Source organism: Lagenorhynchus albirostris, chromosome 8 (assembly GCF_949774975.1).
Source record: "Lagenorhynchus albirostris chromosome 8, mLagAlb1.1, whole genome shotgun sequence".
Classification (NCBI taxonomy): Eukaryota; Metazoa; Chordata; class Mammalia; order Artiodactyla; family Delphinidae; genus Lagenorhynchus; species Lagenorhynchus albirostris.
The window spans coordinates 45,764,648-45,791,024 of record NC_083102.1 but is presented as its reverse complement, the minus strand read 5'-3'; the positions used below and the strand labels follow the sequence as shown (position 1 = coordinate 45,791,024).

Sequence of the window (26,377 nt, the reverse complement as noted above, 5' to 3'; positions counted from 1 at the left end):
TGTGGGATCTTCCCGGACCGGGGCACGAACCCGCGTCCCCTGCATTGGCAGGCGGACTCTCAACCACTGCGCCACAAGGGAAGCCCGGGAGTAGATTTTTAATACATAAGAGAAAAGGATATGGACTTAAGAGCAAAGACATAGAGGTATGAATGGGTGTATTCTTTTGGAAGAAGAGGATTAAATTGCCTACACCAAGTTTGTATTAGGGTAATAGTGATTATGCAAAAAGTCTAGTGTAGGGGAAAATACGGTACGCATGTGTGTGTGTGCAGTAATGTAAAAGATCACAAGTCAGGATGCTGTGGTAGAAAGCTTGATAGCTTAGGAATCAGAAGAGCTGAGTTCTGTCACTTGATTTCTTTGCACTTAGACTGCTCTTCTCTTTAAATGAGCAGTTTAGACCAAGACAGTCTGTAGACTCCTTTAGCTTAATATTCTTCATTTCCAATATTGAAGATAGGAAATGGCAACTACTGTTTTGTATTACTTGGAGAGATTGGTGTAGCAAATTGAGGTCACCTGCTGTAAAAATCTCCAGAATACAGTCCTCTGTCATTGATTCATTCCATTGTCTGTCACTTTCAGTGCACATATACCTAAGAGAGTTATAAGCCTATAGTTTTCTTTAGAAATTATATTAGTCAGTTAAATCACCTAATTGAGATTAGAAGGAATAGAGCTTCGTTTAAGGGAAAGTGTAGATGAATAGATTTGATTTTGGGTAACGTGGAGTGCCAGCTTTGGGTAGAGAACATCGATAACCACTGGGGGTAGTAGAAGGGTGAGCACACCTGGGGAGGGGCAGAATATTTGGATTTTTAATAAAGGTTGAAGTAGAAGAGTACTAAAATCAGGCATCTATTTTATCTCCACAGCAGCCAGCACAGTTTATCTTCCTGTTCTTTCCCCCTGAATTCTGGTAGTGGTTGAGAGGATAGCTTTTCCAGTATGACCCTTTCTGGCTGGTTTCTTTATTTTGTATTTTTATAGCTATCAACTAAGCAAGTGCATTTAGATGACTTGTTTGCAGTTGTAGAGTGACGATTTGATATTTAAATCTCATAATAGGACCTGATTCTTTCATCTTTGGTCTTACCCAACAAATTCTGACTGTGGTAGCAGATTTTTCCTGCTGATTGGTGTACAGTCTCCCTTGGTGACTACAGGGGAATTGGTTCCAGGACCCCCATGGGTACCAAAATCCACCCATGCTCAAGTCCCTTATATAAAAAATGATGTAGTATTCGCATATAACCTATACACAGTTTAAATCATTTCTAGATGACTTGTAATACCTAATATAATACAAATGCTGTGTAAATAGTTGCCAGGGTATGGCAGATTCAAGTTTTATTTTCTGGAATATTTTTTCCTCCTCAGTATTTTTTGTTTGTTTGTGTTTTTTTTTTTTTGTTTCTTGCGGTACGCGGGCCTCTCACTGTTGTGGCCTCTGCCGTTGCGGAGCACAGGCTCCGGACGCGCAGGCTCAGCGGCCATGGCTCATGGGCCCAGCCGCTCCGCAGCATGTGGGATCTTCCCGGACCGGGGAACGAACCCATGTCCCCTGCATCGGCAGGCGGACTCTCAACCACTGCGCCACCAGGGAAGCCCCCTCCTCAGTATTTTGATCCCAGTTTGTTGGATCTGCAGCTATGGACCTGCTCATACAGAGGGCCTACTATATTTACCAGACTTGGGTGTAGGAGCAATCCTTTATTGCTTGTGGAAGGAGGAAATGTACGAATACTAAGTAAATGTAGGGTTGGGCCACAGGAAATATAAAGAATCTTTTTGCCTTAGTCATCAAAGTGGAAAACGTTAGGTATTCACAGTTACTGGTGCTACTGGTGTTTATTTTACTATATTAAGTAACTTTAATATCGCAGGTACATCTCACTGAATTGTTACAGGAAGTTTTCCTTCAAAGAATCTGGATTTTACCATTAAAGAATGTCATTTTAGAACAGTACTGTTTTAAGAACTTAACGAAGAGTAAGTGAATTGTCTAAAAATTGAAAAGGGACAATTTCAATAAATAATAACCACTGTTTATTGAATACCTACTATGTTTTAGGCACTTTATATACATTATTGTAATCTTTAATCCTCATCAGATTGCCAGTGTATGTAAGTGATATTATCAATGTTTTATAGGGAAAAAATCAGACGTGGAGGGCTTAAGTACTTGCCTTCCCTGGGGTCACATAGTTAGTGTGTAGTAGAAACTACATATCCATGTCTGTACCCAGGTCTTTTGGACTTCAAAGACTGTATTTTCACTAGACTATTAAAGTTAGTAAGGAAGATAGACATACAAGTAAGTAATTAGAGTGCCATGTGCTATATTGCAGTATTGGAAGTATCATCAAAGTACAGAAGAGCTACAAAGGGAGGGGATGATTAAATCAGCATTGAGGTGGAACATTCTATAGCCTTTACAGAAAGACTCTTGGAGAAAGGGGACTCCTGTGTGGGGTTTTGATGACAACCTAGAAGTTCTCTAGGGTAGAAGAGAGAATAATAACATTAGTGTTTCAATACCTCTGTACTTAGCTTTAAAAGAACAGGGTGATCTAGCTCATTTCTACTGTTCATTCTCTTCTTGCATCTCAGTCTTTCTTGTTCCTTTTATACACAACAAGATCATGCCATTCTCATCTCAATTTTTGTTAGTTATATCATTTTTACATAGTTGACATTCCTAATATTTATATACGGTAGCAATAATTCCTACCATTCTTTATAACTATTCAATTAAATAAGTAATAATGTGTCTAGTGTAGTACCAGTGTATGTGTGTATGTACATATAAGTGTGTGTATGTATGTGTGTGTGTGTGTGTGTGTGTGTATGTATATATATATATATATAAAACACCACAGCTTGTCCATTCCTGAATTCTTTATTTTGTTTAATCTCTTGATTGGGTCTTTTTTTTTCTTTCACTTTTATGTGGAATCTTTTTTTTTGAATTTTTTATTTTTTATACAGCAGGTTCTTATTAGTTATCAGTTTTATACACATCAGTGTATACATGTCAATCCCAGTCTCCCAGTTCATCCCACCACCACCCCCCCAACCCCCCACCGCTTTCCCCCCTTGGTGTCCATACGTTTGTTCTCTGCATCTGTGTCTCTATTTCTGCCCTGCAAACTCGTTCATCTGTACCATTTTTCTAGGTTCCACATATATGTGTTAATATACGATATTCGTTTTTCTCTTTCTGATCTTGACTGGGTCTTGAGTCTTTGAACTTTTGAGGATATAGATTACTTGAGTCCTAATTATTTTCCCCTTTTTAAGAGTTCTGAAGACACCCCCATCCCCTCACACACATAAAATGTGTCCCAAATAAAATCTGTGTATTATTCTGTGGATAATTCTGAGACCAGTATTATTTCTGCCATCCTCACTGTCAATTGTAGACATCTTACATTTTCTGTCTAGATATTCACTAGGATTCTTTCTTTTACTATCTTTGGTAATTTTGTTCTGTGCTTTGGATTCAAGTCTCTTCTTTGAGAGAACCAATTAGCCTTTTGTTTTCCATACATTTCATCTTTTTTCAAATCACTGTCGTCTCTGTTTTGTTTTTCATAAGTCTGCAGTCCATGTCAGTGATGTTATCCTTAGTTATTTCTACTTCCTTCTGATTTCTTCTGTAGTTTTTATTTCTGTTACTGGTATACTGTTATATTTAATTTATTTCCTGAACTATGACAGCTGTTTCTTGAGTTAATTTTCTGAGTTGTCTAATTTATCTGCCTTTTTAATGTTTTTGTTTTCCTTAAGTGGTAGATTCAATGGTTAGCTCCCATAATGAAGTCTTTCTTATTATTCATCAAAGAATGGAGCCAATTCTAGTTGGGCCTGTTGTAAGTGAAGACATTGTGTGTGGGGGAGGGGGAGAGGGGGCAGAGGAAGTGATCTGGGGCAGCCTACAGCTTCAGTTGAGATATGTTCCTACAGAAACATTTTCACTTGGCTAATATGTTCTATGCTTTTCTTCCTTTAAAATAGTTTTAAAAAGTAAACTAATGTAATATATGTATATATTTTGAAAACATAAAATAGTCTTATAATAAAAATCATCGTTCTCTTGTGTCAACCTTCCCCAACTCCGAGTTTTTAATTTCTGGGGACGCCTATTTTCAGCACTTGAAGGTGTTGGTTATAACATTTACTTTGGTTGGTTATAAATATTACTATTTATATTTACTGAATATTACTATTTATAAATAATGTGCCTATATTCCTGTTTTTAATTTACTTTAGATGCTAAGTATTAACTGCCTATTATGGAAGATGAGGATTTACATACCTCACCTGGCTTTATTTTTATCTTTCCACCTTTTGAATGTCTTTTTAAATGACAGTTTGCTTAAATTGATGCTCATTGTTTATGGCTGTGGATTATATTTCCTTTTATGTGTTTGTCTCATAGTTAATAATTGCCTCATCTATTTGCTTACTTAATTTTCTAAGTTCCTATCAGTTTTTCCCATCCTTGCCCAAAGAATTATAAAACTAAGTACAGTACTGTTTTCCACATGATTAAACACATCAAGAAACCTTATCAGGTCACTCCCTACTCCTCGCCCATCCCCTCCTCCCCTGCATTTCCCTCTCCTCCCTTCCCCCCCATTCCCCTTCTCTGTCCTCCTCTCCTCTGCCTTCTCCCGCTTCTTGAGCAGTCTACTCTCCTTATAATCTGGACTAATAATCTTCCAGACCTGCTATACAACTATCCGAGGACTTTCCTTCACCTTTCTCCTATGAGAGATCTTGTTTCCTTGATCTTGCTGTCTTTGTCTTGTTTTCCTCTGCTCTGTTTGCTCCCTTGTTTTAGTGGATCACATGTTCTCAGAAGTTTCTCAAGAGTGCACATGGGAAGGAAAGCTTTTGATGCTTTTTTAATCAGGAAAATATGTTTTTATCAATCAAGTGTGAATATGTAATAGTTTGTATATATAGTCTAAGTGAAAGTTTTTTTAGAATTTTGAAGTTATTGCTTCACATCTTCTTTCAATTGTTGCTGTTGAGAACACTTAATGCCATTCTGATTTTGAAAAACAATTGGACTAGACTCTCCAAAAATATTACTATCATGAAAGACAGAATATAAAAGTCTGGGAAACTGTTTTAGATACTTTACAGTGATCTTTTTTCTTTTTGAAAACTTTTAGATTTTGTTCTTTATTCCCTAATGCTCTGTTATTTCCTGGTAATGTACTTTGGTATGGCTCTTTATTTTCATTTATTGTATGGGTACATTCTTTCAGTCTGTATGCTCATGAGCTTCAGTTTGGGAAATTACGTCTTTGATAGTTTCTTCCTCTTTTTTCAATTCTGTTTCTAGCTGATTAGATGTTAGACCACCTGGATTGATCTTCTGATTTTATTATTTACTCTCCTGTTTGACTTTTGGTTTTACTTCCTGGGAGATTAAAAAAGATGAGTAACGGATTAGGCTAAGAATTAGGCTCTGGATCCAGAAGGCCTGTTTGAATTCTGCATTGCCAGTTTCTAACTGTGTGATCTTATAAAAGTTAATTACCCTTTCTCTTTTTTATCTGTAAAATAGGGTTAATAGTGAATAGCAGTGCCTAACTCAAAGGATGTGAGGATAAATAAGTTAATCCATCCAAAGTGCTTAGATAATTTCCTGGTACATAGTAAATGTTAATTGTTATTATCGTTTGGCATCATTATTACCTCAAAGTTAATACTTTAACCATCTATTCGAATTCTTAATTTCTACCAAAAGTTTAATTTTCCAGAGCTTTTGTTTGCTTCTCTGTTCCTAGTTTTACAGCCTCCTGTTCTTATTTCATGGATGTAGTATCATCTTGAATTATTGGGACAATTGAGGAAATTTGGAAAAACCCTCCAACATATAAGGTAGACACCAAAACAAATATATAGAAACAAAATTAAATAAATAAATAGATAGAAACAAAAATAAATAGAAATCTTTTACTTATAAGATTTTTGGGGTGTCAGCAGTGTTGAAGTTTTTTTGTTTTCTGCATTGACTCTTTTATCATAGTTTCCCTTTTCTATTAATTTGTTTTGGTGTACATCTTATACGTTGGAGGCTTTTTCTAAATTTCTTCATACTTAGGTTCAAATTATATTTGGCAGTAATATACTTAAGTATCATGTTCTCAGTGTGTCATATCAGGGAGCACAGATAGTCAGCTTGCCCTTTTGTTGGTGATACTAAGTTTAGACATTTGTTTAAGGTAATGTCAGCCAGTTTCTCCATTTTAAAAGTACCTTTTAATCTTTGTTAATTAAGTGATTTGGGGTTGATATTTCAGAATGTGTAATTATCCATTTGTACTTTCACATTCTTATTAAATTTAAAATATTTAATTTATTATGTCATCCATTTTTATGTTTAGATTGTCCAAATTTGACAGGGAGAAGCCCTTTGAAACTGGCTTCTGTGCCTTTTTGTGTGTCCATATCAGTTTTTGAGCACTTCCTTAATCTGGCACAACAAGATATTCAAGGCTCAACTTTTACTCCCTGCCCCAGACTTAGAACCAGCCATTTTTTCAAGGATCCCTGGTTCCTTTTTGTGGGGGGAATGATATTTAGAACCCAAGATCTGGGGGTAGATCCTTTTTGCTACTGAAGTATCATTGCTTCTAGGCTCTTTTAGTGGACTGAGCTAAATAAGTTTGTGTGTGTGTGTGTGTGTGTGTGTGTGTGTGTGTGTGTGTATTTTTCTTTGTATCTATTTGATATATAGTTAAGTTCATTTGTTTCCATTTATATTTACTTTTACTAGGGACTTTCCTCATCCTTTTTTATTTTTAATTTTTGACTACATATATTATTAACATTGTTCAAAAGTCAAAAACTTTATTACTTGGCGCAGCCAAATAAATATTTTTTAAAAACTTTATTAAATATTTATAAATTTTTTTTAAAACTTTATTAAAAAGTAAAGTTTTTTTAAAACTTTATTAAAAACTTTATTAAAAGGTGGACTCAGGAGTAACTTCTTTAAGTTTTTCTTTCACTACATTCTCATTTACCATCTGTAGGTAACATGTATGTAAACCTTTTTTTATATAGTTTTTTTAAAAATTTAATTTTATTTATTTATTGTTTTTGGCTGTGTTGGGTCTTCATTGCTGCGCACAGGCTTTTCTCTGATTGTGGCGAGCGAGGGCTACTCTTCATTGCGGTGCGAGGGCTTCTTGTGGTGGCTTCTCTTGTTGCAGAGCATGGGTTCTAGGCGCATGGGCTCAGTAGTTGTGGCTCGCGGGCTCTAGAGTGCAGGCTCAGTAGTTGTGGCACACGGGCTTAGGTGCTCCGTGGCATGTGGGATCTTCCCGAACCAGGGCTTGAACCCGTGTCCCCTGCATTGGCAGGCAGATTCCCAGCACTGCGCCACCAGGGAAGCCCCTGTAAACCTTAATTAGAAATTTATCCTTCCTTGTTTTTCTCTTTGCAGGTATACACGTACACATGTATTCTTAGTTAATCTTCTTTCTTGCACAGTAGCTAGCATAACATATGCCTGCTTTTTCACATTGTTTTTTCCAGTTAATATAGCCTGGGTATCTCTTCATATCAGTTTATAGAGACCGTTCTCATTTCTTTTTTATAGTTGTGTAGTAACTCCGTTGCATAATGCATAATTGTTTATTCACCGAATCTCTTATGTGTTTCCAATATTATGCTATTTCAAAGAGTGCCACAGTAAATTACTGTGTGTGTGTGTGTTTTAATTAAAACATAAATGTATTATGTCTTGAGGTTCTGTGAGTAAGGTAGGACCAGTAGATGGGCTTCCCACTTGGGATCTCTCAGGCAGTTGCAGTTGGAAGTTGGGATTGGAGTCATCTGAAAGTCAGAGTAACTCAACATTCAAGGTAGCTCACTCAGTATGCCTGGGACTTAATGATATTGGTTGTTAGCTCAGAGGTCAGCTTGGGCTGTCAGCTGGAATGCCTACCCATGACCTCTCTGTGTGCCTGGGATTCACAGAGCGTGTCAGCTGGGTTTGAGAGGGAATGTCCCCAAAGTGAGCATCCCAAAAGGCCCAAATGGGAGCTACAAGCCATCTTAAGATTTATCTCAGAAATCCCAGAATATCAGTCATGCATTCCATTGATCAAGCAAGTTATTAAGGCTGGCCCAGATTCAAGGGGAGGAGAATTAGACTCCTTAATGTGAGGAACAGGATGCGTGAAATTGACAGCAGCTATCTCTGGATAGCTTTTTGTGGGGGGAATGATATACCCAAGATCTGGGGGTGGATCCTTTTTGCTACTGAAATGTCATTGCTTCTAGGCTCTTTTAGTGGACTGAGCTAAATAAGTGTGTGTGTGTGTGTGTGTGTGTGTGTGTGTGTGTGTGTGTGTGTGTGTGTGTGTATGTATGTGTGTGTATGTATATTTCTATATAGGTAGGTTGCTAGTGCGCTTTCTAGCAACCATAACTCACATCCCTTCCATATGTAAAGCGTACTCACTTTGTTCCTAAGACCCAGACAGTCTCATTCCATTAAGGGATCAATTTGAAGTCCAGGATCTTGTTATCTAAGTCAAGTCCAAATATGGTTGAAGCTTCTTAGGTGCAGTTCCTCCAGTACAGCACCTTGTAAACAGTTTCTCTTGACCTGAAGACCTTTACAGAGATCTTTATTTCTCCATACAGCTTTGAGTTATTATCTAGTATCCTTTCATTTCACCTTGTAGGACTCCATTGAACATATCTTGTAGGGCAGGGCTAGTGGTAACAAACTCCCTCAGGTTTTATCTGGGAATTTCAAAATTTCTCCCTCACTTTTGAAGAAGTTTTGCTGGATATAAGATTCTTAGTTGACAGTCTTTTCCTTTGAGCACTTTAAATATATCCGCCAACTGCCTTCTGGAGTCCAAAGTGTATCATGAGAAATCTGCTTGTAATCTTATTGAGGATCCCTTGTATGTAATGACTCACTTCTCTCTTGCTGTTTTCAATATTATCTGTTTGTCTTTTGAAAGTTTGATTATAATGTATCCTGATGTGGCCTCATCTTACATGGAGGTTGTTGAGCTTCTCAGATGTTCATATTCATGTCTTTCATCAAATTTGGGAAGTTTTCAGCTATTATTCAAATATTTTCTCTACTCTCTTCTCTGTTCTCCTTCACAGACTCCCAAATGCATATTTTCGTTTGCTTGTTGGTGTCCCACAGGTCTCTCTTAGACTCTGTTCACTTTTTTCAAACTTTTTTCTTTCTGTTCCTCAGACATGATAACTTCTATTGTCCTATCTTAACGTTCACTGATTCTGTCTTTGCCTTGTTCAAATCTGCCTTTGAATCCCTCTAGTGAGTTTTTCATTTCAGTTATTATACTTTTCAGCTGTAGAATTTCTTCTTCGTTTCTATTTAAGTTTTCTGTCTGTTGATATTTTGTTCATACATCATTTTCTTGAGTTTCTCCACACCTTTCTTTAGTTCTTTGAGCATCTCTAAGACAGGCATTTTAAAGTCATTTTCTAGTATATCTGCCATCAGTTCTTTTTCATGGGCAGTTTCTGCTGATTTCTTTTTTTTTTCTTTGAATGGGCCATACTTTCTTGTTCATTTGTATACCTTATTTTTTGTTTTTTCCTGAAAACTGGACATTTAAATCTAATAATGTGGTAACTCTGGAAATCAGATTCTGCCCCTTCCCTGGGGTCTGCTGTTTTTTATTATTGTTTTTTGGGGGTGTTGTAGGCTGTCTCTGTGCTAAGGATCGTCAGCCTGAGGTATAAACTTCTCAGGTCTTTTTGGACTCTTTCCTGAATCTGCATAGTCACTTTCTAATTTTCCTCATATAACCAATTGTTTTGAAATGTGCTAGTCTTTAATGTCTGGTTCTCCAAAGGGGAAAAAGAGAAAAACGAAGAGGGGCAGAGAGGCACAATCCCTTTAAATCCCCTTGAAGTCTCTTCAGCTAGAGGGGAAGGGGCTTACAACAATAGAGGGAGGTCCAATAACAGTGACTGCCTTTTTCTTTGTACCTCCTTGATCAGAAGCAGCAATCAGCAATCAGAGCGCAGATTCCCAGTATTTGGAGCACAGGGTCCTTTTTGCCTACCCTCACTCCTGTAATCTGTGTGCAAGGTGCTCCAGGAACAGGTGCACCACTGCCTGCCATGTGGCTGGGATGGGGGGAAGGATAACTGTCTCTGTGCTAAGAGGTGAAATGAACCGCAATGTATTGTCCAAGTCTTCTTTCCTTTGGAAGTTGCAAGCCTTCAACAGATTCCAGACTTCCAAAATAGTTCCTTCAAACAAATTCCGCCCATTCAATTTTTGTCTAGATGGGGAGGTAGATTCCCTTAGTGCTTCCTACTTTGCCATCTTCCCATAATCCTCTATCTGTGCATGTGTTTTCTGGTATTGGTGGGGGCATACCTTCAGGGAGAGATCCTAGAAGTGGGATTGCAGGATCAGAAGGTAAATACACATGTAATCTAGTTAGATGTTGTGAAATTACCCTCTGTAGAGGTTGTACAATTTTGCACTCCTACTAGCAACATACGAAAGTACCTGTTTCTCCAAAGCCTCACCAACCATGTGTTGTCAAACTTTTGAGTTCTTGCCAATCTGGGAAGAGTAATGATATCTTAATGTAGAGATAAAGTAAAGCCCAAGGAGAGAAAACAGTATGTACAAAGAACCACCTGGATTTTTAGTTAAAACAGTGAAATAAACACATGTGTTTCTTTCCTCCCTCCTTAACACACTAAAATGAGAGTAAAGAAATAAACAGAAGAACTTGAGAGTAAAGTGCTTCTTTCATTATGACACTGCAGTTTTTCATGTGTTTAAGGGTTAGTTACATATCTTTCTTTTTGGTGAGATGTCTGTTTAAAACTTTTGCCCATTTTTCTAACAGGTGTTTGGTTTTCCTCATTTTTTTAAGAGTTCTTTGTATATTAAGGATATTGTCCTTTTGTGATAAGAGTTGTAAATATTTTCATTAGTCTTTTGAATTTGTTTCTGCTGTGTTTTCATGTGCAAATTTCTTTCTTTTATTGCATTATGTTTATGAGAGAAGCCCTGAAAAGCTGTTTGGAAGCTCTATATGTAAGACTAAGACTTGTGAACAGACAAGGATCTCTTGCTGTTTCATTCTGTGGAACTTTTGATTTAAGAGAAGACTCTACCAGTGTCTTGGTAGAGATAGAGAAAAGGAGATTGTTGGGAAGGGCCCTTTTCCATACATAGATATTTATTTATTCCCTTGTTTTTTTCCCTTCACCTTTCTGTGCCTGGTGTCCTCAAGCCAATCTATTTTGGGTCTTTTTTTTTTTTCCCTGTAGTAGACCTTCATTCTCCTGCTCTATTTGGGAAACTGTAGTTGCTTGGCTATATGTCATGGGTTGGAGACTTGGGGATCCTTTTTATTAAGTCTTTCAGTCAGTCTAGATTTTAACCACACACCTCACCATTGTTTTGGGAAGTTATTGGAGGTATAGATTCCTGAGTCCTTCGAGAATTATGTAGTGAGAATTGGCTTACTTCTGCAGACACTTAGGATTGTCTGTTTTCTCAGTCCTGTTAATTCCTTCATCTGTTCTCATCTGCTGCTGTCTCCTTTCAAGTTCTTTATCTTGTTATATTTATTCTCACTTTTAGTAGATTTTAGGTGTAAGGAGAAAGAAACACATCAGTTCATTGTATTTAATTAGAAATGCAGTGGTTCTTTATACATAGTTTCTCTCCTTAGGCTCTACTTTGTGGGCAGTTGGATGGCTCTCAATGGTTCATGGTATTTCACTTTTGTTTGATAATTTAGGGTTTATGTGCCAGTACTCAGATGATTTTGATCAGCAGTTGGAAAATTGGGTACCTTTTTTTTTTTTAAGTCCTGTGTAACTTCAAGGGAAGAAAGTTTTTACAATTTTAAGCAAAAGATTATTATTGGTCCTGGAAATAGGAATGCTGCTTGAGAGTCTCTTTGTCTTCTCCCCATTTGATCTATATTTTGCAGTATTGCTATAGTCTGTGTTTGGGGATTATAGCTATTTTGTAGTTTAATTTTAGATTAATCCCCTTTGCTTTTTCTTCTTTCTCATTTTGGTAGTTTTGAAGAAGTGGGAAGTAAACATACCTTTATTCCTTTCTTTTAAAATGTATTTAATACAGTGTGAAAAACCGTGCTCAAAAACATGTATTTCATTTAAGAAGTTGAATAACTGGATTAAGTACCCATGCCAAAACCTTTTCTTATTCAGTAAAGCTTTGCACGAGGTATGACTCTAATCTGACATGTTGGGCTGCAGTGAGTTTCATGTCACGACAAAGGGAGGAGAATGTCTGTAAGAACACACATGTACTAGAAAGAGAGCTACCAGAATCTGAGGCAGCTTTAGGGACTGGTTTTTTTTTTCACCACCCTTCTTATTAGTTGTTGTCTTTCACAGCACTTTGCTCCTCTCTGCACATCTGCTCTAAGATCTCCATGTGAACCATTTTCCTGTGCTTACTGATAGTTTCTGTTCTCTTATAAATTCAGACTACAGAATAGACACCCCACCTAAGTCTCTCTTACCTTTACCTACATGTGACCTTTCTGCTTCAGCTGTCTACAGCTGACCAGTGTACTCTCTTGCTGTTTCTTAAGTCATTAAAAACAAATTGGCCCAGACCATCTTTTTGTGCCACCCTGGTTTGTTGTTCCTAACCAAACCATAAATGGACTTTCTTGGATCAGTTCACTTCTCAAGCAGGTTGGGGATGTTGGAGAAGGGAGCAGTAGGTCAGCAGGGAAGCAGCAGGGAACCATGGATGGACAGTTACTCTTGGTAAGTGAGGGAGCAGGATAGAGCTGAATGCATAACATTTCCTCCTTCAGTCTACCAGTTTATTTTTAATAGAGTACTTCAGGCAAATACTTAGTGAGTACAGATTGAATATTGTAGGAAACTAGCTAATATTTGTATCAAAATTGACGAGAAATCTGCTGTTTGGTGCTATTTTCTGTTTGCATTGTGACTTCAGAAGCATGGTATGGCCGTAAGACCACTATACTAGGAGTCAGGATAGATTCTAGACCTGATTTTGCTGTTCTGTGAAAGGCTTCACTTTCTTCATTAGATAAATATTTTAAAGGTCAGTGGAGTAGAATAGTTTCTAAGGTACTACCTAGCTATAAAACCTTGCGACTCAAATTATACTATAAGCTGGGAAAGGTACTTTCCGTAAGGATGGTCAGAATAAACAGCTATTATAATGAAATCGTAAGTTCAGATTAATGTAAAAAATTAGAAACAAGAATGATTGGACCCATACATTAGAAGAGGGTGCAAGAGTTTTGTAGTGAACTAAATTCTCCTCATTTAAGCTTGTTTTATTTGAAATCAGATGCTGTTTATAAACTGATTTAAGTCAGATATTATAGTCACAAACTGTTTTCCCAACTTAAGTTGCACATAGGTAGTGTATTAGTGTAAGTGTAATATTGAAATTCTTCTTCCTGCTTTTTTAAAAAGCATAGTTGGATATTCAAAATAGTGAAGTAACATGGATTTCTTTTACTTTTTAGGATTTAAGTGTCCTGTATGCTCAAAATTTGTACCCTCAGATGAAATGGATTTGCATCTTGTGATGTGTTTAACAAAGCCAAGAATAACCTATAATGGTAAGTCCAGTGCTTTAAAATAATACTTTAAATTAGAATTATCTTAGATTTTATGAATTTCGTGTTTCAGGTAAAAGTTAAAAGGCCAGGAAGGGCTATCTATGAGCCTTGAGCTAACTGGTATCCTAATTAGGTCTGGTGCTTTGGCTGTGCCATTCTTACGTGACCACAATCTCCAGATACTCAAAACCGTAGGAGAGATTTTCAATGTAGTCCTGGTACATTTTGAAATAGACTTGAAAAAAAAAAAGGAATAGTTCATTCGTGACTTTAGATGAATAGAATGAAATAAAGGAAAAATGAGAGCTTTTTTCAGAATTTCATAGATAAAAAGACAAACTTCAAAATCCGTGGAGAAATTTTAGATTTTTCAAATGTAAAATTTGGTTTGAAATAGAATGAGTAAGAAGAGTACCAGTAAACAATGAAGCCAATTGAAAGATCGACTTCTTGATCAGCAAATGTTTTTTCAGTACCTGTCAGGTATGAGGTATATAGTGTTAGGAACTTGGAATATAGCAATGAATAAAACAGATGGATGCTACAGCCTAGGATCAACCAAAGGTTAATCAGTGTAGTAACACTTAGTCAATAATCTGAGATTTCTCCTCAGATTACAGAAATCTTGTCGGGGTAAAATTTAACACTGAAGTGAACACGTTATTTTGAGTAGCTTTTTTGCAAAATGTTTTAGGAATCTCTGTCTTGATAAGGTAGTGCTTCAGCCACACTATAATAGTAATAATTGAGCACTTTTTCCCATTTTCCAGTGTATAAGTAAAAGTAGCTTTTAGCATTTCCTTTGAATAGTAAATGTACCTGTTGATTATTATATATAAACCTTTCTGCATTAGGAAATTGAATTGGCTACTTTTCATAATCTAATTGAGATTCAGTTACTTAAGAAATAAAAGACATTTTTATTCAGGTTCAAAATTTGAGGTAAAATTGATTGGGCTTGTTTCTTATACTTACTCTATTATCTTATCATTACCCTCCATAATTATTTTGTTTATTACAAGTGTTTTTAAAATAAATATCCTTAAATCTTAAGATTCTGGCCTTGAATTTTAAAAGCCAAGTGTATTTCCTTTTACCATATAATATATTTGCATATAATCTTAGTATTCTGTTTATTTACTTTTTGTGTAGTGTATTTGGATATAGTCTTTTTATGTGTTGATATTTGGCAGTTTTTAATTTCCTGATTTAACTGTGCTCAAGTCATTAAAGTTTTCTACTAGATCACTTGTGTGGTGGCTTAAAAAGCAATATGTAACCCTCTGCTTGGGGATACTGTGATCCAAGAATTCAGGTTTTAAATATTTGACAGTATTCCAATTTAGAAGTTAGTAAACTTAATGCAAAAAGTAAATAAAGTTGCAGCCATTTTTAAGAATGGCTTCCTACTTTAAGGTAGTTAGACCTGAAATTTTTTAATTTGTTACCTATAGATTAACGTCCATAAACATTCACAAGAGGCAAAAACAGCTTCTTTATAAACATATATGATTCTTGAATTTTTTTAAATGTGGACAGTGGCCAAGTGTGAGTTAAAAGAAGGAGGAGCTGTGATTGACGGGTTTAGGTTAGATAGAGGTGGCAGATTGGTAATGTACTTTCCCATCACAGGCTAGGAGAATTCTAAGGTTTTGAAGGCAGAGTCCTGTAGGGGAGGAAAAAATAATCCCTTTACCTTTCTGAGTTCTTGGCTGAGACCCCTGTAATAAAAGACAGATTAACAAGAGGAAAACAAATACAAATTTATTAACAAGTATACCTCCTGGTGTACATAGGAGGTACCCAGGGGAAAAATGAGCTGATCTCCAAGGTGATTTAGAGTGTGGGCTTAAATAGCATCTTCAGCTAAAGACAAAGAAGAAAGTGAGGGTGGGGAGGCCAGTTGTGGGGGGTCACCAGGAAAATCATGACAAACAAGAGGTCTGTTACGTGGATATAGGTTAGTGCCTGCTCCACTGAGAAGATTCTCTTGGGAGTAAACTTTGTGATTTAGAGCAGCCCTCCTCCTCTTCCTGGTAGTGAGAAGGAAGACACCCTTGCAAATGGAGAGTTCTTCTGTTCAGTATTATGTAACAACCTAAATGGGAAAAAAATAGACACATGTATATGTATAACTGAATCACTTTGCTGTACACCTGGAACTGTCAACACGGTTAATCACCTATGCTCCAATATAAAATAAAGAGCTTTTTAAAATCGTATATTTCCCTTACTAAAGGGTAACTTCTACTTTCAGAGCTTCTCTTGATTCTGCTATTTCTCAGTCATTTAAAAAATAATCCTTATGCCAAAGAAGCATATTTTAGGGTAGCATATTCTGCTACCCTTCAGTCACCAAAATCTGATCTATCAAGGATATGAGCCTGTGTGAGAACCAGCCCCTTTAACACCCAAGCAGTAATCTAGGATTATTATGAAGTTTAGAACAAGGTGAGCTGGAGAATCCTGAAATGGAATCGTTTTAGTCAGCTGGACTCCTAACAGCTTCATATTTTAATTCCAAAAAGTTGATTTCGTAGAGAGAGATGCATTAGAGAGATTGGGTCTCTAAATTGTGTTAATACTCAAACAAGAATTTTATTCAGTGTAGTGCTTATCAACTAAAACCTTTTGCAGCCTTTCCTAAAGTAGCTAGATCTATAATTTTTCAATTTATTTGTTAAATGTATATTAATTGAACTGTCTACAGACATTCACAGTTAGCAAGGAGAATAGTTGGGCTTATTTTTCAGGCTGGGTATTATTTATTTATTTATTTATTTATTTATTTTTGGGTATTATTTATAGTCAAACTCCTGAATAGGATGAATTCCAGAAATTTGACTATAACTTGGTGATTCGGAGTTTCAAATTCATATTCACAGAGATGATATTCTGAATGTTGGTTTGATTTACCAGGCTAGCCCACAGAAGCTTTCTTATTGTTTTTTAATCTGTAATATATTCAAATACCCAAGTCCTGGCAACTGAAGAAGAAAATTGACTCGCCAGGTGAAAGCTCTCAGGATTTAGGCAACTGGCTCAGCAGAAGTTCAGGTAGGAGGTCCAAAGCAATCATGGCAGGAAATGATTCAGAGTGATGTGAGTGGTTATGTATTTGCAGGTGGTATTTTTGGCAGAATGGAAAAAAAGTTCAGAATGACACAATGAGTGTTCGTAGATAGATAGCCCTTAAGTCAGAGACTGCCTGCTTCATATACTTTCCCCTCTTTCATGGGCTTCACTGTTTAGTTCATGGACCTAGTAATTTGATGTATGGTCTTATAAACGTAATATAAATGTTGCAAGCATAGAGTCTCTATTTCCTTGTTCCTCATCTTCTAAAGTATTTCAGAACAAACAAATGTGAAATAAATATTGATAGCAAATTTTTACTCTTGGATTTTCTTGGGCTTTAAACTTTACTGGATCATAGCATGTTTTGCATCATATAAAGTTCAGTTTTCATTTTAGACTTCTGTGATTGAACTCGGTATTTAAGAAATCTTTGTGTTGTTTTATTTGTAGTTAGTACTCTGTGTGTGCATGTGCACCCAAAGGAGGTGTAATTTGAAATAAGTTTGTCTTCTGAGAGTTAATTATAAACCTATATAGTGAATCAAAAGAGAGCTTTTCAAAATCATCAGAAAGAAGACTGACTTTATGGACAGAGTAAGATGAATATTACTCTTTTAAAGTAATCATTTTTGAAGAAAGATTGAGTCATTTTCTTTTTTTATAAATTTTTGGCTGCGTTGGGTCTTCATTGCTGTGCATGGCTTTCTCTAGTTGCAACGAGCGGGGGCTACTCTTTGTTGCGGTGCGCAGGCTTGCAGTGGCTTCTCTTCTTGTGGAGCACGGGCTCTAGGTGTTCAGGCTTCAGTAGTTGTGGCACGCGGGCTCTAGAGTGCAGGCTCAGTAGTTATGGCGCATGGGCTTAGTTGCTCTGCTGCATGTGGGAGCCCTTAGAGCAGGGCTCAAATCTGTGTCCCCTGCATTGGCAGGCAGATTCTTAACCACTGCGCCACCAGGGAAGCCCCAATTTCTTTTTTTTTTTAATTTTTATTTTATATTGGAGTATAGTTGATTAACAATGTTGTGTTAGTTTCAGGTGTACAGCAAAGTGATTCAGTTATACATATACATGTATCTATTGTTCAGATTCTTTTCCCATTTAGGTTATTACAGAATATTGAGCAGAGTTGCTTGTGCTATACAGTAGGTCCTTGTTGGTTATCTACTTTAAATACAGCAGTGTGTACACGTCAGTCCCAAAGATTGAGTCAATTTCGAAGCGAACTTGTGCTATAATAAAAGTGAGGGAAAAGGATCTCATCTTCTGTGCTGTCGGTGGGAGAGTGTATCTTATCTACTTACTTGGATGTTGAAGAAAAGTTGCAGCAGACAGTCAGTGCTTGATTCCAGTGTGCACATGTAGTCTTCTAATGACCGTGTAGCATGTTTGCAAGAAAGTACGTGTTTTCTCCCTCTGTAATTGCTTTCTGGCTTTTCAGGCAGTTGTGGGTCTCATTTTAAGTTATAAACTTGCTTTCTGCCTTACATACTACATTTTCTTGGTTTTAAGACCTCCCCCCCACCCCCACCCACGCCGCCGGCACTCCAACACACACAATTTAATCTTTCTGAATTCAGAAGGCTTTCTGAAATTGGCATGTCTCTTATAATTAAGGTTAAAAAATATATTTGTCAATTACGGAGCAGAATTTTAAATAAGGAGGTAGTTATCATTGCCTAAGTTTGTGTGACCTTGGTCTTCTGTGGAAGATCTACTGTCTGATCTGATGACTCTGTTCATCTGTTTGCACTAATTTTTGTGGCTGAGTGTTCTTTATGTTTTTCTTTTTTTATAAATTATTTAAATTTTTTTTTTTTTTAATTTTTGGCTGCGTTGGGTCTTCATTGCTGCGTGCGGGCTTTTCTCTGGTTGTGGCGAGTGGGGTCTACTCTTCAGTGTGGTGCGTGGGCTTCCCATTGCGGTGGCTTCTCTTGTGGAGCACAGGCTCTAGGCACGTGGGCTTCAGTAGCTGTGGAGCGCGGGCTCAGTAGTGGTGGCCCACGGGCTGCAGAGCACAGGCTCAGTAGTTGTGGCACACGGGCCTAGTTGCTCTGCGGCTTGTGGGATCCTCCCGGACCAGGGATCGAACCCGTGTCCCCTGCATTGGCAGGCGGATTCCCAACCACTGCGCCACCAGGGAAGCCCTGTGATTGAGTTTTAACCACAAAATATGGATTCCTTAATAGTGGTTTTATTTATTTTTAAAAATAAATTTATTTATTTACTTATTTATGGTTGTGTTGGGTCTTCGTTGCTGCACGTGGGCTTTCTCTGGTTGTGGTGAGTGGGGTCGTTGCAGTGTGCGGACTTCTCATTGCAGTGACTTCTCTTGTTTCAGAACACGGGCTCTAGGGGCGTGGGCTTCAGTAGTTGTGGCTCGTGGGCTCAGTAGTTGTGGCTCATGGGCTCTAGAGGGCAGGCTCAGTAGTTATAGCACACGGGCTTAGTTGCTCCGTGTGGCATGTGGGATCTTCCCGGACCAGGGCTTGAACCCGTGTCCCCTGCATTGGCAGGCAGATTCCTAACTGCTGAGCCACCAGGGAAGCCCAAAATGTTTGTTTTTAAATCATTAAAAAATGAATAAGAAGTAAGTAAAAAACAAGATATATTGTGAATAAGATGAGATTTGAACTCTTTAGACATTAGTCACTGAAATTAAAATCTCAACTGATAGGTTAAGCAGCAGATTAGACAGAGCTGCAAGGAGAATTAGTAAAGTATAAGATGGATCTGAGGAAATTACACAGAGTGTAATAGAGAGGTACATGGCATGGAGCCTGTAACAAAAGATCTACCATACATACAGTAATCTCCTAAAAAGAGATGGAATTGACTTCTGGTTTCCAGTTCCACATGTAAGAAGTCTGGAAGTAGCCACTCAGTCCTAAAAACAAGTAAAAAGCCAAACAGACTGAAAAATCAACAACTCTTCTTAGATCCATAAGAGATGGGAAGGCACAGGGCAAACCACTGCCCCCGCAGATTGTGGAGATACGCAAACACAGAGAGTCACGGGTTTCAGCTTACTGCAGCAGACTCAGTGGGAACCAGTGCCAGGGTAAGGAAAACCTAGACTGTAAATGTTGAATTGCTGGGGGCTTAGCATGGACAAATCCGAGAGTTTAAAAACTCCAGGGAGATGCCCACAATATTTTAAGATTTACCACTAGGAGCTGAACCAGGTTCCCATGGTAAATGTCAGAGAAAAATACCCTTCTCCTTCTGGCAGGGGGAAGGGAAAATGAACTATCTTGAAATATGCCAGAGGACTCTTAACAAGGTTTGCCTCAAGGGAAACTAGTTAACCAGAGCCTAACTGACCTGGGAGAACGGTAATACTCAACTCGGGCCCGCTCTAGCCATCCTGTTCTACCTAATGCGGGAGAAGAAATCCTGAGAAACACTGTTTGTTTGTTTGGGTTTTTTGTTTTCTTAAATTTTTATTGGAGTATAGTTGATTTATAATGTGTTAGTTTCAGGTGTACAGCAAAGTGAATCAGTTACACATATATCCACTCTTTTTTTTGATTCTTTTCCCATACACGTCATTACAGAGTATTGAGTAGAGTCCCCTGTGCTACACAGTAGGTCCTTGTTAGTTAGCTGTTTTATATATAGTAGTGTGTATATGTCAGTCTCAATCTCCCGATTTATCCCCTTACTCCCTGGTAGCCATAAGTTTGTATTCTACATCTATGACTCTACTTCTGTTTTGTAAGTTCATTTGTACCCATTTTTTGGATTTCACGTATAAGCGATATCATATGATATTTGTCTTTCTCTGATGTCACTAAGTATGACAGTCTCTAGGTCCATCCATGTTGCAGCAAATGGCATTATTTTGGTCTTTTTTATGGCTGAGTAATATTCCATCGTATATATGTACCACATCTTATTTATTCATTCCTCTGTTCTTGAACATTTAGGTTGCTTCCATGTCCTGGCTATTGTAAATAGTGCTGCAGTGAACATTGGGGTGCATGCATGTATCTTTTCGTATTATGATTTTCTCTGGGTATATACTGAGGAGTGGGATTACTGGGTCACATGGTAGTTGTGTTTCTAGTTTTTTAAGGAACCTCCATACTGTTCTCTATAGTGGCTGTACCAGTTTACATTCCCACCAACAGTGTAAGAGGGGTCCCTTTTCTCCACACCCTCTTTAGCATTTATTGTTTGTAGATTATTTTTATGATGGCCATCTGACTGATGTGAGGTGATACCTCATTGCAGTTTTGATTTGCATTTCCCTAATAATTAGTAGTGTTGAGCAGCTATTCATGTGCTTTTGGGCCATCTATATGTCTTCTTTGGAGAGATGTCTACTTACGTCTTCTGCCCATTTTTTGATTGGGTTGTTTGTTTTTAATATTGAGCTGCATGAGCTGTTTATATATTTTGGAGGTTAATCCTTTGTCCGTTGATTCATTTGCAAATATTTTCTTGCATTCTGAGGGTTGTCTTTTCGTCTTGATTATAGTTTCCTTTGCTGTGCAAAAGCTTTTAAGTTTCATTAAGTCCCATATGTTTATTTTTGTTTTTATTTCTATTACTCTAGGAGGTGGGTTAAAAAAGATCCTGCTGTGATTTATGTCAAAGAGTTCTCTTCCTGTGTTTTCCTCTAAGAGTTTTATAGTGTCTGGTCTTACATTTAGGTCTCTAATCCATTTTGAGTTTATTTTTGTGTATGGTGTTAGGGAGTGTTCTGATTTCATTCTTTTACATGTAGCTGTCTAGTTTTCCCAGCACCACTTATTGAAGAGACTGTCTTCTCCATTGTATATCCTTGCCTCCTGTGTCATAGATGAGCTGGCCATAGGTGCGTGGGTTTATCTCTGGGCTTTCTATCTTGTTCCATTGATCTATGTTTCTGTTTTTGTGCCAGTACCATATTGTCTTGATTACTGTAGTTTTGTAGTACAGTCTGAAGTCAGGGAGTCTGATTCTTACAGCTCCGTTTCTCTCCCTCAAGACTGCTTTGGCTATTCGGGGTCTTTTGTGTCTCCATACAAATTTTAAGATTTTTTGTTCTAGGTCTATAAAAATTGCCATTGGTAATTTGATAGGGATTGCATTGAATCTGTAGATTGCTTTAGGTAGTATAGGCATTCTCACAATATTGCTTCTTCCGATCCAAGAACATGGTATATCTCTCTGTTTGTGTCATCTTTGATTTCTTACATCAGTGTCGTATAGTTTTCTGAGTACAGGTCTTTTACCTTCTTAGGTAGATTTATTCCTACGTATTTTATTCTTTTTGTTGCAGTGGTGAATGAAATTGTTAATTTCTCTTTCTGATCTTTCATTGCTAGTGTATAGGAATGCAAAAGATTTGTGTGCATTAATTTTGTATCCTGCACCTTTACCAAATTCATTGATTAGCTCTAGTAGTTTTCTGGTGGCATCTTTAGGATTCTCTATGTATAGTATCATGTCATCTGCAAACAGTGACAGTTACACTTTTTCTTTTCCAGTTTGTATTCCTTTTATTTCTTTTTCTTCTCTGATTGCCATGGCTAGGACTTCCAAAACTATGTTGAATAAGAGTGGTGAGAGTGGACATCCTTGTCTTGTTCCTGATCTTAGAGGAAATGCTTTCAGTTTTTCACCATTGAGAATGATGTTTGCTGTGGTTCTGTCATATATGGCCTTTATTATGTTGAGGTAGACTCCCTCTGTGCCCACTTTCTGGAGAGTTTTTATCATAAATGGGTGTTGAATTTTGTCAAAAGCTTTTTCTGCATCTATTGAGATGATCATGTAATTTTTATTCTTCAGTTTGTTAATATGGTGTATCACATTGATTGATTTGCGTATATTAATCCTTGCCTTCCTGGGGTAAATCCCACTTGATCATGGTGTATGATCCTTTTAATGTGTTGTTGGATTCTGTTTGCTAGTAGTTTGTTGAGAATTTTTGCATCTATGTTCACCAGTGATATTGGTCTGTAATTTTCTTTTTTTGTAGTATCTTTTCTGGTTTTTGTATCAGGGTGATGGTGGGCCTCGTAGAGTGAGTTTGGGAGTGTTTCTTCCTCTGCAATTTTTTGGGACAGTTTGAGAAGGATGGGTGTCAGCTCTTCTGTAAATGTTTCATAGAATTCACCTGTGAAGCCATCTGGTCCTTTTGTTTTTTGGAAGATTTTTAATCACAGTTTCAATTTCATTACTTGTGATTGGGCTGTTCATATTTTCTGTTTCTTCCTGATTCAGTCTTGGAAGGGTATACCTTTCCAAGAATTTGTTCATTTCTTCCAGGTTGTCGATTTTATTGGTATAGAGTTGCTTGTAGTAGTCTCTTGGGATGCTTTGTATTTATTTCTGCAGTGTCCATTGTAACATCTCCTTTTTCATTTCTAAGTTTATTGATTTAAGTCCTCTCCTTTCTCTTGAGTCTGGCTAATGGTTTATTAATTTTGTTTATCTTCTCAAAGAACCAGCTTTTAGTTTTATTGATCTTTGCTATTGTTTTCCTTGTTTCTATTTCATTTATTTCTGCTCTGATCTTTATGATTTCTTTCCTTCTACTAACTTCAGGTTTTGTTTGTTCTTCTTTCTCTAGTTTCTTTAGGTGTAAGGTTAGATTGTTTATTTGAGATTTTTCTTGTTTCTTGAGGTAGGATTGTATTGCTATAAACTTCCCTCTTAGAACTGCTTTTGCTGCATCCTGTAGGTTTTGGATCACCGTGTTTTTGTTGTCATTTGTCTCTAGGTATTTTTTGATTTCCTCTTTGACTTCTTCAGTGATCTCTTGGTTATTTAGTAACATTTTGTTTAGCCTGTATGTGTTTGTGTTTTTTACATTGTTTTTCCCAGTAATTTCTAAATCTTGTAGCATTGTGGTCAGAAAAGATGCTTGATATGATTTCAATTTTCTTAAATTTACTGAGGCTTGATTTGTGACCCAAGATGTGATCTGTCCTGGAGAATGTTCCATGAGCACTTGAGAAGAAAGTGTAATCTGCTGTTTTTGGATGGAATGTCCTATAAATATCAATTAAATATATCTGGTCTATTGTGTCATTTAAAGCTTGTGTTTCCTTATTAATTTTCTGTCTGGGTGATCTTTCCATTGGTGTAAGTGGGGTGTTAAAGTGCCCCCTCTATTATTGTGTTACTGTCCATTTCCTCTTTTATAGCTGTTAGCATTTGCCTTATGTATTGAGGTGCTCCTATGTCGAATGCATATATATTTATAATTGTTACATCTTCTTCTTGGATTGATCCCTTGATCATTATGTAGTTTCCTTCCGTGTCTCTTGTAGCATTCTTTAAAGTCTATTCTATCTGATATGAGTATTGCTGCTACAGTTTTCTTTTGATTTCCATTTGCATAGAATACCTTCTTCCATCCCCTCACTTTCAGTCTGTATGTGTCCCTAGGTTTGAAGTGGGTGTCTTGTAGACAGCATATATATGGGCCTTGTTTTTGTATCCATTCAGTGAGCCTGTGTCTTTTGGTTGGAGCATTTAATCCATTCACATTAAGGTAATTATTGATATGTATGTTCCTATTACCATTTTCTTAATTGTTTTGGGTTTGTTTCTGTAGGTCCTTTTCTTCTCTTGTTTTTCCCAGTTAGAGAAGTTCCTTTAGCATTTGTTGTAGAGCTGGTTTGGTGGTGCTGAATTCTCTTAGCTTTTGCTTGTCTTTAAAGCTTTTGATTTCTCTGTGGAATCTGAATGAGATCCTTGCTGGGTAGAGTAATCTTGGTTGTAGGTTCTTCCCTTTCATCACTTTAAATATATCATGCCACTCCCTTCTGGCTTGTAGAGTTTCTGCTGAGAAATCAGCTGTTAACCTTGTGGGAGTTCCCTTGTTAGTTATTTGTCATTTTTTCCTTGTTGCTTTTAATAATTTCTCTTTGTCTTTGATTTTTCTCAGTTTGATTACCACGTGTCCCAGTGTGTTTCTCCTTGGGTTTATCCTGCCTGGGACTCTGCACTTCCTGGACTTAGGTGGCTATTTCCTTTCCCATGTTAGGGAAGTTTTCGACTATAATCTTTTCAGGTATTTTCTCAGGTCCTTTCTCTCTCTCTTCTCCTTCTGGAACCCCTATAATGTGAATGTTGGTGCATTTAATGTTGTCCCAGAGGTCTCTTAGGCTGTCTTCGTTTCTTTTCATTCTTTTTTCTTTATTCTGTTCTGTGACAGTGAATTCCACCATTCTGCCTTCCAGGTCACTTATCTGTTCTTCTGCCTCAGTTATTGTGCTATTGATTCCTTCTAGTGTATTTTTCATTTCAGTTATTGTATCGATCATTTCTGTTTGTTTGTTCTTTAATTCTTCTAAGTCTTTGTTAAACATTTCTTGCATCTTCTTGATCTTTGCCTCCATTCTTTTTCCGAGATGCTGGATTATCTTTACTATCATTATTCTGAATTCTTTTCTTGGAAGGTTGCCTATCTCCACTTCATTTAGTTGTTTTTCTGGGGTTTTATCTTGTTCCGTCATCTGATACATAGTCCTCTGCCTTTTCGTCTGTCTTTCTGTGAATGTGGTTTTTGTTTCACAGGCTGCAGGATTGTAGTTCCATTTCATAAATCTTTATGTCTTGCCTTTTGTTTTCTTCTTATCATATTACTTTCATAATTTTTTTTAAATCATTCCAACATTCAAGGCAAGTTTTCCTGATCATAAGAAATCAGAAGAAACAACACAGAGACATTGAAAAGACTTTTGGAGTGCGAGAAAACCCAGTAAACCTTTAGAGCTGTCCTCAGAGGGAAATGATTTTTTCCTCTGGTCCCAGTTCTTACTTTGGTTGGGATGTGGTATTGGCAGACTCTCATCTTAAAGAAATTCTAATGCAAATTAATAAAATGCATTTCCAAGTTTATCTCATTTTTAAGTTTCTTCTATATTAGAGCAAACGTAGGACTCAGCTCACGTCTGTCAACAGTTTTGCCCCTTCGTAAAATATTTTATATGTATGTACATAGTAAAAGGTAAACTAGTCTATTTAGGTATTTATTCTAGACCTTGAAAGGATTAATAGATTTGGAGAGAAATGCAGGGTGAGCTCAGAAATAACAACTAGGTAGGTATAGTTTAGGGGAGCAGAGCTTGATAAAAGGGAATTGTAGGTGAGAAGATAAATTTAGGGCAGTTTTTAAATAAATTATTTGGAATTTGGAAGATTAATCTTGCATTCATGTGCAGAAATATTTGTAAGGAATGTAATTTCTTTAAAGAGTAGTTTGGAGAGTGGTGTGGTATTTTATGTAGGAAGTGGTTAGATGATGTATTAGGAGGAGAAAGAGACAGGTGAAGAAAGAATGAATTGGATTTAGTGAGTGCTGGAAATGGGGAGGGAGGTGTCACAGGTGACTTGAGGATTGGCAGTGGAGGACTCAATTTTGGGTAAAGAGATTGTAAGAGAATACCTAGCTGCTCTAAACTTTGTGCCAGGGATGTTGGTCTTTGCAAAATGTGAAAATTGTGAAATGTGATTCTTTTCAAAGGATTTTTCCAAAACGAGTAAGGGTTAGGATTAGGGTCACTGAGTATTTTGTTGCTTTCAAGAAAGATTTTACAGAGGACTGTTGAAGAAATGGCTTGTGAATATTTTTTCAATGACCATTTATTACTTGTATAACTTTTTTTTTTAAATGGTTTTTCTCTCTCCTTTAAGTCATCTTGGCCCTGAT

At 37.1% G+C, this 26,377-nt stretch overlaps 1 protein-coding gene across 1 annotated transcript in view; it reads left to right on the top strand.

The window, feature by feature from the left end:
* Positions 1–26,377, top strand: part of ZNRF2 (zinc and ring finger 2) — a 99,373-nt gene that overhangs the window by 39,925 nt on the left and 33,071 nt on the right. Inside the window, exon 2 of the mRNA XM_060156917.1 lies at positions 13,554–13,649. Coding sequence (XP_060012900.1) covers positions 13,554–13,649 — 96 coding nt within the window. The remainder of the gene's footprint in view (positions 1–13,553; positions 13,650–26,377) is intronic.